We start from the raw sequence: 14,044 nt of genomic DNA, 5'->3' as shown, positions 1-14,044 counted from the left end.
TATATTTTGAATTCTAATTTAATAGAACTTCAATCAAAATTATTACCCTCTTCAGACCTGATTTTATTCGAATTATATTAAAAAAATTTTTTTTTAATTCATGCGCATTTTAATAAATAATTCATACTAAACAATTTTTTTCAAAATTTTAACTATTTTCTAACGTATACATTAATATGTATAACATATATATTAGTACCTACATCAAATTTCAAACAATTTCGATAGAATTAAATAATTTCAACGTTTTTTTTTTAATGAGAATTAGAAATTAAATGCCTATACACACACACACACACACACACACACACAAAGTGTAAATCCGATCGGGCAATCTGCACGGTACACCTTGGGTAATGCTAATGCTGGCAGTACTGTAACTTTTAATCTTCAAGATTTACTTAATCAAAAGATACTTTATTATAAGATTTTGGAAAGCTTTTGACATCGGCTATTAGATTCGGCTATTAGAATAAAAAGTAGGATGTTTCATTTTAAAAAAATTGATGTGATCTTGGCAAAGTCATCTAAGATCAAACTGAGATATGATTAATAAATAGATTTTTTTAAACCCCACAACTTTGGTCTGAACATATTTTTGATTAGATCTTATCCTGCGGAGATAAAAAGAATGGATGGGTGGCGTGTCTGAGAGACACTCTGTGTACTACATATATACTTATATGTATGTACACACGGCGTTATAAATGTTAATCTGAATTTGCAAGAGTATCGAGGCATGTCAAGACGCGCATTCTAAATATTCATGCATTATGATTAACTGTTATTCAAAAAATGGTAATGTAAATTTAAAATTGAACTAAATTTATAAAAAAATAGAGTAAAACACGGGCAATTAAGAGCCTTAATACGCGGTAATTGGTGCGATTATCATATATACATATATTTCGATATTATATCTATTACATAATATACAAAACTGAACGTTTCGACTATACTCAAGCCATCTTCAGTAGTCTCCAATCATAGCAATAATTGATAACAATCCAATGTTTATGAAAGAAATCATCAAGAAATCGAGTTCAGCAAGTCTCACAGATTATCATATCTGGAGTGTATATAATCATCAGTTAGCTGATTAACTAAGTGCGAGCTGAATCAGAAATAATATCATTAAAAAGACAATTACTGAAAAGAAAGGATAACAAAATCTTATGGAGACTTACCTACTGCATACCATAATTGTACAATAATATAAATTATAATAAATAAATTAAAATTGACAAAACAGATAAAATCAAGTTAAATTTCTTGTAAGAATATAACGTTCGCAGTGTCAAAAGCAGAGTCAACTTATGTAAAAGAACATTAAGAATATTCTTATAATAAGGTGATAGATGAACTAAATTTAATTGATAAAGCAATTAAAATTGAATTAAATTTAAACTAGACTTAATTTAACTTAATTATTTATAAGTAACTTAAACTAAACATATAATTTATAAATAACTTAATAATTTATAAGTAATTTATAAATAATGTAGTATTATTTTTCTTACAAGAATAAAATCGCGATTAGACACACTCTGCAATCTTTCTTATTTTCTCTAATTAATTAATCAATATATTTATCAAAATAAATTATTAATTAGAATTTTAATTGTCAATTTAATTTTGCCAGTAGTTTACAAGAATATACAGTGAGTGCAAAAAGTATTCGTATAGAGAAAATATTTTTTTAAAAAACTTTATTTTTAAAAAGTAAATATTATCCAGCGAAAAATGAGTCATCGAATTGATGTCGAATCGATATCGATATGATGATTTCAACACTAATTTGACGTCGATTCGATGTTTAATTAATCATTTCTTGCTAGATAATTAACAATTTATTCATAAAGAATAAAATAGACTGTATATTTCTTAAAATTATATATACCAAAAAGATGTGTATTAATTATAGAAAATATATCATATAAAAAATAAGCGAAAATTAAAAATTATTTGGATGCTCAAAAAGTATTCGTACAGTCGAGAAATTTAGCTTCTAAAATCAGGAATACATGCGAGATTTATTTGTTTATGTTAGAACATGTATTCATTGTATAAAATTGTCAATTAATGTTTATTTTCTACAAATAAGACTTTTTTAATAAAAAATTTCCTTATACGGATATTTTTTGTATATCCCTCATTTTTTATATATCACTCACTGTACATTCCTATACGTTTTTTCTCCCATATAATCCCGTAATAACTACGTTATTTATAAAATTATTATTATAAATAATTATTTATATATTATTAAGTTTTATTTATAAATTATACATTTACAAGACTAGTTTAAAAGTTTCAATTTTAAATTTACATTACCGTTTTTCGAATAATCATTAATCATAAATGCACAAATATTTAGAAAAAAATGTGCATCTTGAGCATGCCTCAATACTCCTGCAAATTCAAATGGCATAAACAGGCATTTATGAAGCTGTGTGTACATGTATATATGTATGTATACCATTTGTAGTCATTCGAACTGCACGCCGAATTGGTTTTCCGGATTTATAAATGCAATTAAACTACTGTAATGTTATCACGAATTAAATTAAATTAACAAGCAATTTTTAACAATTTAATACATATCAGACATATTAGAAAGATGTTAATGTGTTGAAAAACTGTAAATAAATTTATTGCGAAAAATATATTACAGTAGTTTAGTTGCGCTTATCTGGAAAACCAATTCGGCGCGCAGTTCGAATAACTTTAAATATAGTACATATGCATATACATATAATAATTCAATGAATTATATATATATACATATATATACATATATAATATATGTATATATATGTGTATATATATATATAATTCATTGAATTATTTAAGCATTAAAGATCCAGCTTCGATCATTATAAGTATTTAATTTCTAATTCTTATCAGTTGTGTTCTCACATGTACAGTCTAAAAAGATTCTTATTGTTTTATTAATGTTTTCAAATTTGATGTACATTACAATGCACGCAGGAAATTGTAAAAAAGAGATTAATAAAATAAATTCGATTTGCTTATAAAGTCACTTCTTCGATCAAGTTTATAATATTTTTCAAAAGAAAATAAATTCTTATTTTGAGTAATGAGTTTTTCTAAAATTTGGAATAAGTATTTTGAGATTATTGTCAAGAAAATATTCTTTGTTAAAGGTGTTACTTAAACAAAAGAAAGTAAATTGAATAATCACATTTCTTAATATTAAAAAGATATTTTTCTATGTGAACGCGTAGAAACTCTCATATAGATGAAAAAAATCAAAATAACATGACATTTTGTGTTCTGTCATCTTTTCCGAGATAATGATTCTTTTGTCTAAAGCTGTGCGTAACTTTTTTGTAAAAGAAAATATTTTTTACATTTACGCATATCTTTTCAGAAAAATTACTTAACTTATAATTAGAGGATTTTTAACAGGCGTAAAACATAATTTTAATAAATTTTGAATTTCCGAACGCACATATGAGATCCTCGTATGTTTACATAACAACAATAATAATAATAATTCGTCACTGTGACCGAAGTATTTTCTACCTTCAGCTTCGCGAGTATTTAAGAGGCAAATGGCAATCATCACAAGTACCACGGCGTAATTGTTTTCATTTGAAAGCAGAAATAAAAAGATCGTCAGATGTTTCAAGTATTTTAAGAACGAATAATTTAAGAGCGGTTTCGTTCTATAATAAGACCATCAAGATAATTGCGGAAATATTCGTGCTGCTGTGCCTGGGATATTTAAATCTCCGCGGTCGATTTTCTTTTTACAGTGACCAAGTTAAACGCAGGCACAATATAACATCTAGAAACCGCAAGGGGCAATATGAATCACTCTTGATAGAATCGAAACAATCCATTAGCGCTTAATTTTAATGATCGCCGGGAATTGAGCTTTAGTGCATACTATAACACGAGATATTTATGGAGCGCTCCTGGCCTTCGTTGGCCTGCAATTTTTTATTTTCACACTGAATCAAGATCGAGATTATAATCGCCAATATGCTTTAAATAGCCGAATATACAGGAAAGAGTTCGCTGAGCATATAATAATTTATCTTACGTTTTATCAGATAATCTGTAAATATTTTACAAATTAAAGTTTTTACCTTGGATAATTTAGATATTTTTTAAGAAAATAATAAACTCTCGTATTATATATATATATATGTATATATATATATATATATATGTAACTCGAGTATAATATATATATATATATATATATATATATATATATATATATATTTGTAATGTAATTCCGAAAATTTATAGGTTCTTAAAATTATATTTTATTGTATAATTGTGATATAGTTATTTCTTTGGTCGAGTTTGACAAAATGTCTTGCTTTATAATTATTTTATATTTTTAAATCTGCAAAAAAGAGAGAGAGAGAGAGAGAGAGAGATTTTTTGCATTAAGGAAACATATATACATGTATTGTATATTAATCAAGGTTGGGTAATGCTAAATTAAAAAGCTAAAAGTTAAGTTAAAAAGTTAATTAATTTTAACTTCATTTAGACTCTTAACTTTTTAACTTTACATAGTTATTAGGTGTTGGAATTAATTCGTAGCGTTTTACAAGTGATGGGAAGTACTTTCATTAATGTATTTTTTAATGCTCATGTGAAATAAATAACATTCTTTCATTAAAAAACGCTACGAATTAATTCCAACACCTAATATATTTTATTAATTTAATTTTGTAAAAGTTAACATCACCCTTACAGCACAAAGTTGCACAAAAGTTGCAGCAATACTATAGCAACATCGCTGCAAAATCTCTGCAATATTGCTGCAATGTTGCAGCAGTATTGCTGCAACTTTTGTGCAACTTTATGCTGTAAAAATAGGGTTAAATAATTAGTGTCTCTACTCGGATTATATGCTTATACATTTATGGTCGTTGAAGATATATTTTTCTAATTTTAAATAAATTCAAATATTTCCTTTATTTTTAAACAAAGAATAAAGAGGTTTGAAAGCAATCCGTCGTCATGATCTAAAATCACGATTTCCTCGAAAAATACGCAGAAGTGCAAGTTACTTGCTTTGCAAGGATTATTTTTTGATATCCCAGAATAATCACGCAAAAGCTAACCAAAATTCATGAAATATATAGTGAGTCTTTCCTTGTTAGTTAAAAAAGTTTTTAACTTAGTTTTTTAAATTTAGTTTTTTAAAGCGTAAAAAGAAGTTAACTTGAAATGATGAAATAAAACAAATTTAACTTTTAACTTTTTAATTACTTTTTTCATTAATTGAACTTTTAATTCATATTGCCACTATGGATTAACTTTTATCTTAACTAAAGTAAGTTAAATTTTTAAAACTGTTAACTTTAACTTAACTTAGTTAAAAAAAAGCTAACTTATCCAATCTTGGATATTATAGATACAAATAATTATTATACACAATATTAATTATCTGCATCATTGCAGCCTATCGTAATTGAAGATATACTAATAAAGATGTTAATTTTTAGACTCGACCATGATTCCTATATCTTTATTTCAGGTTACGATGCTTATCGTCATGTAATAATGTTCATAAAACATCATCAACGTCCTGAATTCTATTCTTCGTTTTTATACATCATATAGTTTAGAAGCTATCTATGATATTGAAGGAAAATTTTTGCGGTATTTTGTTAGTTCAAAATTATATACAGAATATGTTCATTGCGAAATTTTCGACTATCTGATGTGAAAGCTTAAAGTTTTTCCTACAAATTCATTTTTACAAAATTTTCCCATGATTTTTTGTTACCGAGTTACACGTGAGTTAAATAAAAAAACATTGATTTGATTGCTCATAATTTCATTACAAATTATCATACCACAATCAGATTTTTAAAACTGAAACTTTGCTCTAGCGAATGATATAACTGCTAATTTTTTTAATGTAGAATGTATATAAATTTGAGCCAAAAATATGACATTATACTGTCCTTATAATTATTATGCAATTAAAAGAAAAGTAATGTCATATTTTTAACTCATATATATATATATATATATATATATACACATATATACATATTCTATTTTTTTTTAAATTGGCAATTAAACTCGTTAAAAGAACGTTTTAGCTTTAAGATTCTTTTTTAATTGCAGTACGAGTTTCAGGAGTTATGAGCAATCAAAGTCATTATGATATATTTTTACTTAACTCGCAAATAACTCCAAAGACAAAAAAATTGTAGGAACATAAAAAACGATTTTGTAAAGGAAATTTCGAATTTTCACGATGGACAATCGAAAATATTCGCAAATTTTTTTTTTATGTATGTGACAAACCCATACAATGAGAAGAAAGATTTTATTTTAACTCTTAGTTTTCTAGGCTCGTGTAAAGAAAGCACGTCAGAGTCTCACATCATGTTTAGCGTCGAAACACTACCAGTGTCTCCAAATACGTAAAAATTATCAAATTCACATGAATTAAAAAATTATAACAACCTTTTAAAAGTATAGGTTTTATGAGCTTTAAAACCTTTTTTTTTCAATTTAAATATTGTTCATTTTTGACGAAAATATTGTGTATATTGATATAGGGTAACTCCGGTATATATGCCGCACCTATCAAAAACTTAATTTATTAAGTATTATTTACTATGTTTATAGTAAACGAACTATTAGTAAAAACTTTGTACTGTCTATTACTATGAAAAAAATATTAGAAATCCGAAATATCTATTTTTCATATTAAAAAATAAACTTTTTGAAACTCTTGCATTTTTATCGTTTATCCCATAGGGATGGATATATGGCTACTCATAGGGAGTGGGAAGGAGGATATTCAGTTCATAAAAAATTTACAAATAATGCTTATAAATAAAACATATAATGGCACAATAACTTATAAAATATGTTTTGTAAAATTTTGTTAAGGAATAAGGTAAATATGTATATGAAGTAATAAATAATAATTACAATCTTCCTACATATATTACAAATGTTATGACAAGGTACATATTTTATATAATGTGTTTATTGCATTTAATACACTGAATGCAATCTGCGCACTTTGTATGCTTTGGATAGTATACAATATGCGCATAAATCCCGCTTGCTAAAAATGTCCCAAACAGGTGGGATATACAAGACAACAATCTAACAAAGAATACGAAAGCAAAGCACTTGTATTTTGTTACACAATATACTTTACTATTCCACTATGCGTATGTACCATGAAATAACCACTAAGTCTTCTGCACGCCCTACATTAATCATTTTATGTAGATTATAATTTATGATGGCGTTACTTATTACATTGACAAATTGATTCAACTTACAATAATTTCATTAATATTAACAGTCAGAAACTGAAATCATAACACAATACTAATATAACATAAAGGCATGTAACAGAGTAATTGCGGGAAAATTACCTCCATTCCTTCTATTTTTTTTTTACTTCTGCGGCGTGAATCCCACCGCGGCGTATTTGCCGGAGTTATCCTACAGGGTGTCCCGAAAATTTTTTCCAAGCGCTCTTGTGCAAATAGAGCTGACTAAACTAAGTCCAAAAATCCTCTACCATTTTGCAATTTTCACAATAGGTAACAAGATGTTAATTACTAAAAATTACCGAATATTGGTCTTCAATAATTTTTTTCTTAAATATATGAACTTTACAAAAAAACTGCAAGAGACAAAAATTGTTCATTTTTTTTCATAAAATTTTAAGAATTTTTTTAGAATTTTTTGTCAACTTTTTAGTACCGCATTTTCTTATTGACAATTATTTTTATTAACATGAGAAAATAAGGTATTAAAAAATTCTAAAAAAATTCTCAGAATTTTATGAGAAAAAAATAAATAAATTTTGTCTCTTACTATTTTTCTGTAAAGTTGATAGTATTTGAGTAAAAAATTATAGAAGACCAATATTCAGTGATTTTTAGTAATTAATATCTTATTAACTGTGAAAATTGCAAAATGGTACAAGACTTTTCGACTCAGTTTAGCCTATTCTATCTACACAGCGTTATGATTATGTAATCTACAGAGCGCTTGACAAAAAATTTAGTGATACCCTTTGAGTTAACAAAATACTTCAGAACTTTTCCTTCAACAGAATATGCTAGAAATAATTTTCACACGTCTGTTTGCAGGCGCGCGTACACCAGTATCAGGCGCAGATATCAAAACTGCAACTGGAGAATGAGTCGATGCGTGGTCAACTACGCGGCCTGGAGGCAGCATGCGCCGGTGAAGTGCACGCCGCGCTGGTGGCACGTTTGGCAACCCTTGAAACGGAGCACGCAGCCTTAGCAAGAGACGCTGATGCCCAGCGTCGACAGTATGAGCGGTGCTTGGATGACGTCGCCAACCAGGTGGTCCGCGCTCTCCTATCCCAAAAGGTTCATTGCTATGCTCTCGTTACCTTTCCTTTTCTCTATTTCTCATTTTGTCTCTTTTCATCCTCTTCGAATAGCTCGTGTCCGTTGCGATGAAGATGTGCGCTCTGTGAATGCTATTATGTACATAAAATGCTGAAGAATTTGTGTATAAACTTTTATTATTTGGAAAATTTTAGAAGAGAAATTTCTTCAAGTGTAGCTTTGGAGAGATATTTCTTTTTGAGAACGATGTTGAAAACATACGATCAAGAGACACGATAGTGTCTCGCGCCAAGTACATCTTGTATACGAAAGATTCTTACACACTTTGTTTAATTTTATACGAATTTCATTTCAATAAAATTTTATCTCTTTTTTTACTACGATTTATTTAGATTACTCAAATTATTACATATGTAGATAAATGTAACGTTTGAAGGCAGAGATTTTCAGCACTGTATAATAATCAGGATTTTTCACGCTTAGAAAAATAATAATGTTTAATTCGAACATAATAATCTTTTCAAAACTTATATATGATAACATTTTATATTTTCGCTAATACATTATTTATTCTTCTTAAGTTTATACTGAAAGAAAAGATTGATTGAATATGGCATAACATTTTTGATTGCAGCAAAAATTGGCTGCTGCAACTAATTAAAAATGCTGTACCATATTTTGCCATCTAATTTGCTGCAGCAGCCAATCTTTTCTTTCAGTGTACAATAAAAAAAAATAAAATTTAATAGATTGTACAAATGGTATGCAATTCATATAAGTCTAGAAAATACTTAGCTATTATTTTTCTAGGATTGTTAATATCTAATATCAATTTTTAAGTTTTACTTAGAATTATTTTTTGAAAGGATTAAATCTGCTGTTAACAAGTTTCTTTCCACTCGCTAATGCGCTTTTTAAACGACACATATTGAGTAAGAATACTGATGACCATCAAATTGTTCTCAGGGTCTTAGGGAGGAAATAGGTGCATTGCAGAGACGTATACGAGAGCTTGAGGCTCAAAATCGAGCATTGTCAGGACTCTTGGCGCAGGCTGCCAGTCCTGAAAGCCCTACTGAACTTATCCAAGGAATTCTCGAGGCTGGTCCAGCCGCCCTGGTTGCCGCTTTGGGTCTGGACCCTTCCTGGATACCTCTCTCAAGACCGCGTTCCCTCAATTTGCAAATACCCGTGATGGCAACCACTAAGTGCCGACGTAGTAGACCTCTTGGTACTAATTATCTTTTATCACGATTTAACACATTTGCTATAGAATCAAACGTAATTATAAGATGCTAGAAAAAGTATCTGATTACATTAATTGAAATTCTGATTGAAAATAGACAAATCAAAATTTTCTGATTCATTTATCTTTAACCAAAAGTTTTTCTCAGTGTAGAAATCTCGAAAAATTTTTTCCGTTCTTAAGATATTTTTATTCTATTATTTACTTGATCACACACATGTGCATACATCAGCATTTTTCAACACTTTTTGATTTGCGGCACTTTAAATAGCGAATCAAATTTGTCGAAAAAAAATTATTCTGAGGTGCTTTAGCAATCAGCATAGCTCAAATATCGCCAATACGACATTAAAAAATAACTATAAATTCTAAAGTTTTTACTTTATTGTTTTAAAAGTGATTTTATTATAATAATGAGAAAGATGTCGTGATTTAATTAAAATAAGAATGTACATATGTATTATAATTTAGATAATTTTTTAAAGTATTTTTTAAAGTATTTTTTAAAGTATTTTTTTAAATATTTTAATGTCTTACTTGGTTTTTTTATTTATTTGTAATCTTTTTCACTTCTTTTTATTTTTCCTAAAATTTTGCGATACACTGGAGATCCTTTGCGACACATCCGTATGCCACGGTGATTGAAAAATCCTGTTATACAGCAACTAGAAAGCTTCAAAGAGAGAAAGTGACAAATTGCATCATGTGAATAATCGCGTCCAATCAAGACGAAGATCACATGACCAGTCTTCTCCAATCTCTTCCATGCTTATGGAGCTTTGATGCCCGCGTCCAATCAGAGGAGACGAATCATGATGCAGTCTGCCACTCTCTCCTTTTGAGGCTCTCTAACAGCAACATATGATAGTAAAAAATGGTAAGATAAAACTGTAATGCGTCTACTCTTCTCGGAGTTATTTGATTAAATCATTTGCAGCGCAAAAACCGTCGGAGGAAGAAGGCAGCGAAAGCCCAGAAAGCGGTAATCGCGACGAGGGCTACTCGACCATGTCGAGTGACGTTCAAGGTGAAGGTACGCGTCAGGAACCATCTGTGCGCGGCCTCGAAGATCTGAAGGAGGCCACCGACGAGACCGAAGCTGATGTGTCGCCGGATGCTCGTCTTGTCGCCCTCGACGCCAGCGATCCAGACGTCCTCTTTCTACCTCTGAATCTCACCGTGGGCATCAATCCGCGCCACAGCTATCCGCCGACTAAAGATCTGTTACCCTATCAACATGTAATGCGTAGCTTCTCCGACAGTCATCTCTGTCTCAAGCTCACTACTACCGCCAATTTTACACCATATAAATTGCCTAGCCCCATAGGCTCATCTTCTCTCTTGCTGGTGGAGGAGGAAGGCTGGGACGCCGAATATGTGCAGCAATGGCTTAGGTTTGTTTGCTATATGTATATATTTCTGAGAGTGCATAATCGCTGAATTATGAAAACTTGATTGGGGAAACGTAAAAATGGAATATGTGAGTGTAACACTAGAAACTCTAATGTCTCTTCCTTTTAATTAATGTTAGCTTCTTTTATCAGGTTTATTAAAGAAAAATGCTAATAAACTATTGTTATTTCCACAGAATTAAAATATTATCGAGTTTTATAATATTAAAAGATTAGATTATTAAAAATTAGATTCCGTATATTACAAATATTGGAATTTATATTCGAAAAAACATTTTAAATATATTACATACGCAAATTACAATATAATGAAGCTTTATGTATTTGTTTAATTTGCATTACGGTTTTGCAATTAAACATTTTATGAAACAACGGAAGAACAACCGTATTTTCTCTAAAGCCGGATAATAGATTATCGATATAACTGAAACATGAAAATATGAATTGATCACCGCACGGGTTTCAGGCTCGATGACAGTAGAAGCACGCAACAACATCGAGATCTGCTCGAATTGGAATACGACAGAGCGGAGTTGGAGGATTGGAGTTTCTCCCTGTCCACGGAAGACCTCGTACAAAATGAATCCGCAATGTGGAAGGAGCAACCAGCTACAAATACACCTGCCCTACCAGCAATCAAGGAACATAATCTTCTGGAATTGGAGGAGGACGCGAACGAATGTCTGTGGAACGGTGCGAGCTATCTTGCCGATAGGACCGGAGGAGAGCTGGTATGTCTGTCGAGTGTTATACAATATCGATCGGCTTCTACAACGTTCATTTAATTATTTGAATAAAAATATCGTTACGAAGAGTCGAATCTATTGTAGCCTGATTAATTCAAATGCGGGCGTATTATGAAAGTAGTTTTAAATTTGTAAAAAGAGTTAATTCTTAAAGAATTTAAACTTTATATTACAATAGCAATTTATAATCATCTAATATCCGAATTTGAAATTTGCTTAATTGTTTTTTAATTATTTTAATTTCTAAAGTTTTCTAAAAAATTTTTAAGTATTTCAGGACACTTAATAACACGGATTTTAGATCACAAACCGGACCAAGTAATTCTTATAAATTTTTGTCACTGAAAACGAATCCATAAGTAAAATTGCTCCATCACGTTAGGTTTTTGAGAAAATTGAACCTAAAGGTACCAGGAATGATATTTTTTGGTATCTTTGAGCTGAATTAAATATCTCAAAAATGTGACGTGATAGAGTAATTTCATTTACGGATCCATTTTCGACGATAAAAAATTTATATGAGTTACCTTTATTGGCTTTATGCAATAATCGACCCCCTAACTATGAATATCGGTCTGACTATGAATACGTAGGCTCGAAACACGGCTTCGAAAAATCGGGACAATGCGGTTGCTGGAAAAGTTGGAAGTACAGGGTTGGCCATATTCGACGGAAAGATCTGGCAAACACTGTAACTTTTGACAGAGATGTTAGATCGAGTAACGACGTCCCATGATTGAAAAAAAAAACATCTTTCCGTCGAATATGGCCAACCCTGTATATATCACATGTATACGATAACGCATATGGAATACATGTTTGTATAAAATTTCATTTTATCTGATTAAATAATAAATGCATCAATATTTATTGACAAATACATTTATGCACACAGTCATAAACCGAACTTTTTTTTTAACTTACCGGACTTCAAAAAACTTCGAAATAAAAAAAATAAAATGGGACTTGAGCGACAGTTTTCCTTCTCAGAATATATTCTACGCATGAAAATACACAAATTTATAGAATTACAAGAAAATGGAAAGAAAAATATTTATCAAATCCTCTAATTGTAAATTGGCAATTTTCTTCGACAGAGGAGCTCGAATTTATTCTTCCACAGTGCTTTTCCGAAGCCAGAAATCGAGCTCAACTTTTTCGTGATCGGCCGCTTGAGTTTGGTCTTCTTTTTAATTCATAGATTAGACATAAGTTACTCATAGCGCTCTCTTGAGACTAAAATCCTCTAGGCACTCGTCTACGTGGGACAGTCACCAGTGTGATTGGTGATCGTCGACTTTAAAAAAAGTAACGGAAAAATAATGAAAATTAACTTTCTCTCAAGTACCGGTAACTTTAACAAGTTACTTTTAAAAATAATTAGTAATGGTAATTTGTTACTTTTTCTACTCGATAATGAGTAACTGTAACTTATTACCTTTAAAAAGTAACTTTTCATTCCCTGTGTATCTATATATTAATTAAATTTGATTCAATTTAATCGCATAACCATGAAATTAATTTTATTTATAATAGTCATGCGAGTACGCAATTAAACTACTGTAATAATATTACGAATTAAATTAACAATTGGCAATTTTTTTAATAATTTGATGCTCAATTAGACGTCATATTAAAAGGATGTTAATGTAAAAAACTGTAAATTTATTGTAAAATATTTATTGCCGGGAGTCAAAATCGGATCTCTTATATTCTGTACGAATGTCCTAAGCTTTATATTACCAGACCTTAGTAATACTCTTCGCAATAATGGGTATATTTAAAGAAACAACGTCTTTTTCAGGCGACGTAATATAAAAATCATATTAAAGTATTATTTTGTACTATCTTGCAGCAAATTATCATTTATTTCTTAGGTTGCGCTTTTAATGGACGCGAGGACAAACGGACCTTGGCCGTATGCCTCAAGTCCCGGTGCGTCCTGGAGTAGCGAGGAGGGTGCCCTGGAGAACTCGAGTAAGCGTTCATCGGCGGCACTCTCTGGCTGCAGCGACGATCCTGACACTCCGTCAATCGGCACTGACTTCACCAGAGACTTTTACCGGCTAGTAAAGTTCGAGAGTACCAAGAGCTTGGCGAGCACGTCCTCCAGAAGTGGTAGACCACCACCGGATAGGGAACAAGCGCTTCAGAGTGTTCTGTCTTTCATCGCCGAACAACAGATGTACCTCGCAGAGTTACCAAATAATCCCGTGGAACCGCAGAACGTGTCTCACTCGACCGAAGGTGATACTCAATTGTATTCGTTAATTAAAC

At 30.3% G+C, this 14,044-nt stretch overlaps 1 protein-coding gene across 6 annotated transcripts in view; it reads left to right on the top strand.

Moving 5' to 3' along the window:
• LOC105143172 (uncharacterized) overlaps window positions 1–14,044 on the top strand; it is a 422,981-nt gene that overhangs the window by 385,147 nt on the left and 23,790 nt on the right. For all 6 annotated transcript variants that reach the window (XM_087411822.1, XM_087411820.1, XM_011051259.2 and 3 more), the window contains 5 exons: window positions 8,133–8,381; window positions 9,330–9,594; window positions 10,547–11,003; window positions 11,488–11,752; window positions 13,645–14,014. In XM_087411822.1, coding sequence (XP_087267948.1) covers window positions 8,133–8,381; window positions 9,330–9,594; window positions 10,547–11,003; window positions 11,488–11,752; window positions 13,645–14,014 — 1,606 coding nt within the window. The remainder of the gene's footprint in view (window positions 1–8,132; window positions 8,382–9,329; window positions 9,595–10,546; window positions 11,004–11,487; window positions 11,753–13,644; window positions 14,015–14,044) is intronic.

This window comes from Acromyrmex echinatior, chromosome 12, assembly GCF_024713525.1.
Source record: "Acromyrmex echinatior isolate Ae372 chromosome 12, ASM2471352v2, whole genome shotgun sequence".
Taxonomy (NCBI): Eukaryota; Metazoa; Arthropoda; class Insecta; order Hymenoptera; family Formicidae; genus Acromyrmex; species Acromyrmex echinatior.
Note: the sequence above shows the minus strand (reverse complement) of the source record. Positions and strands in the feature narration are given on the sequence as shown.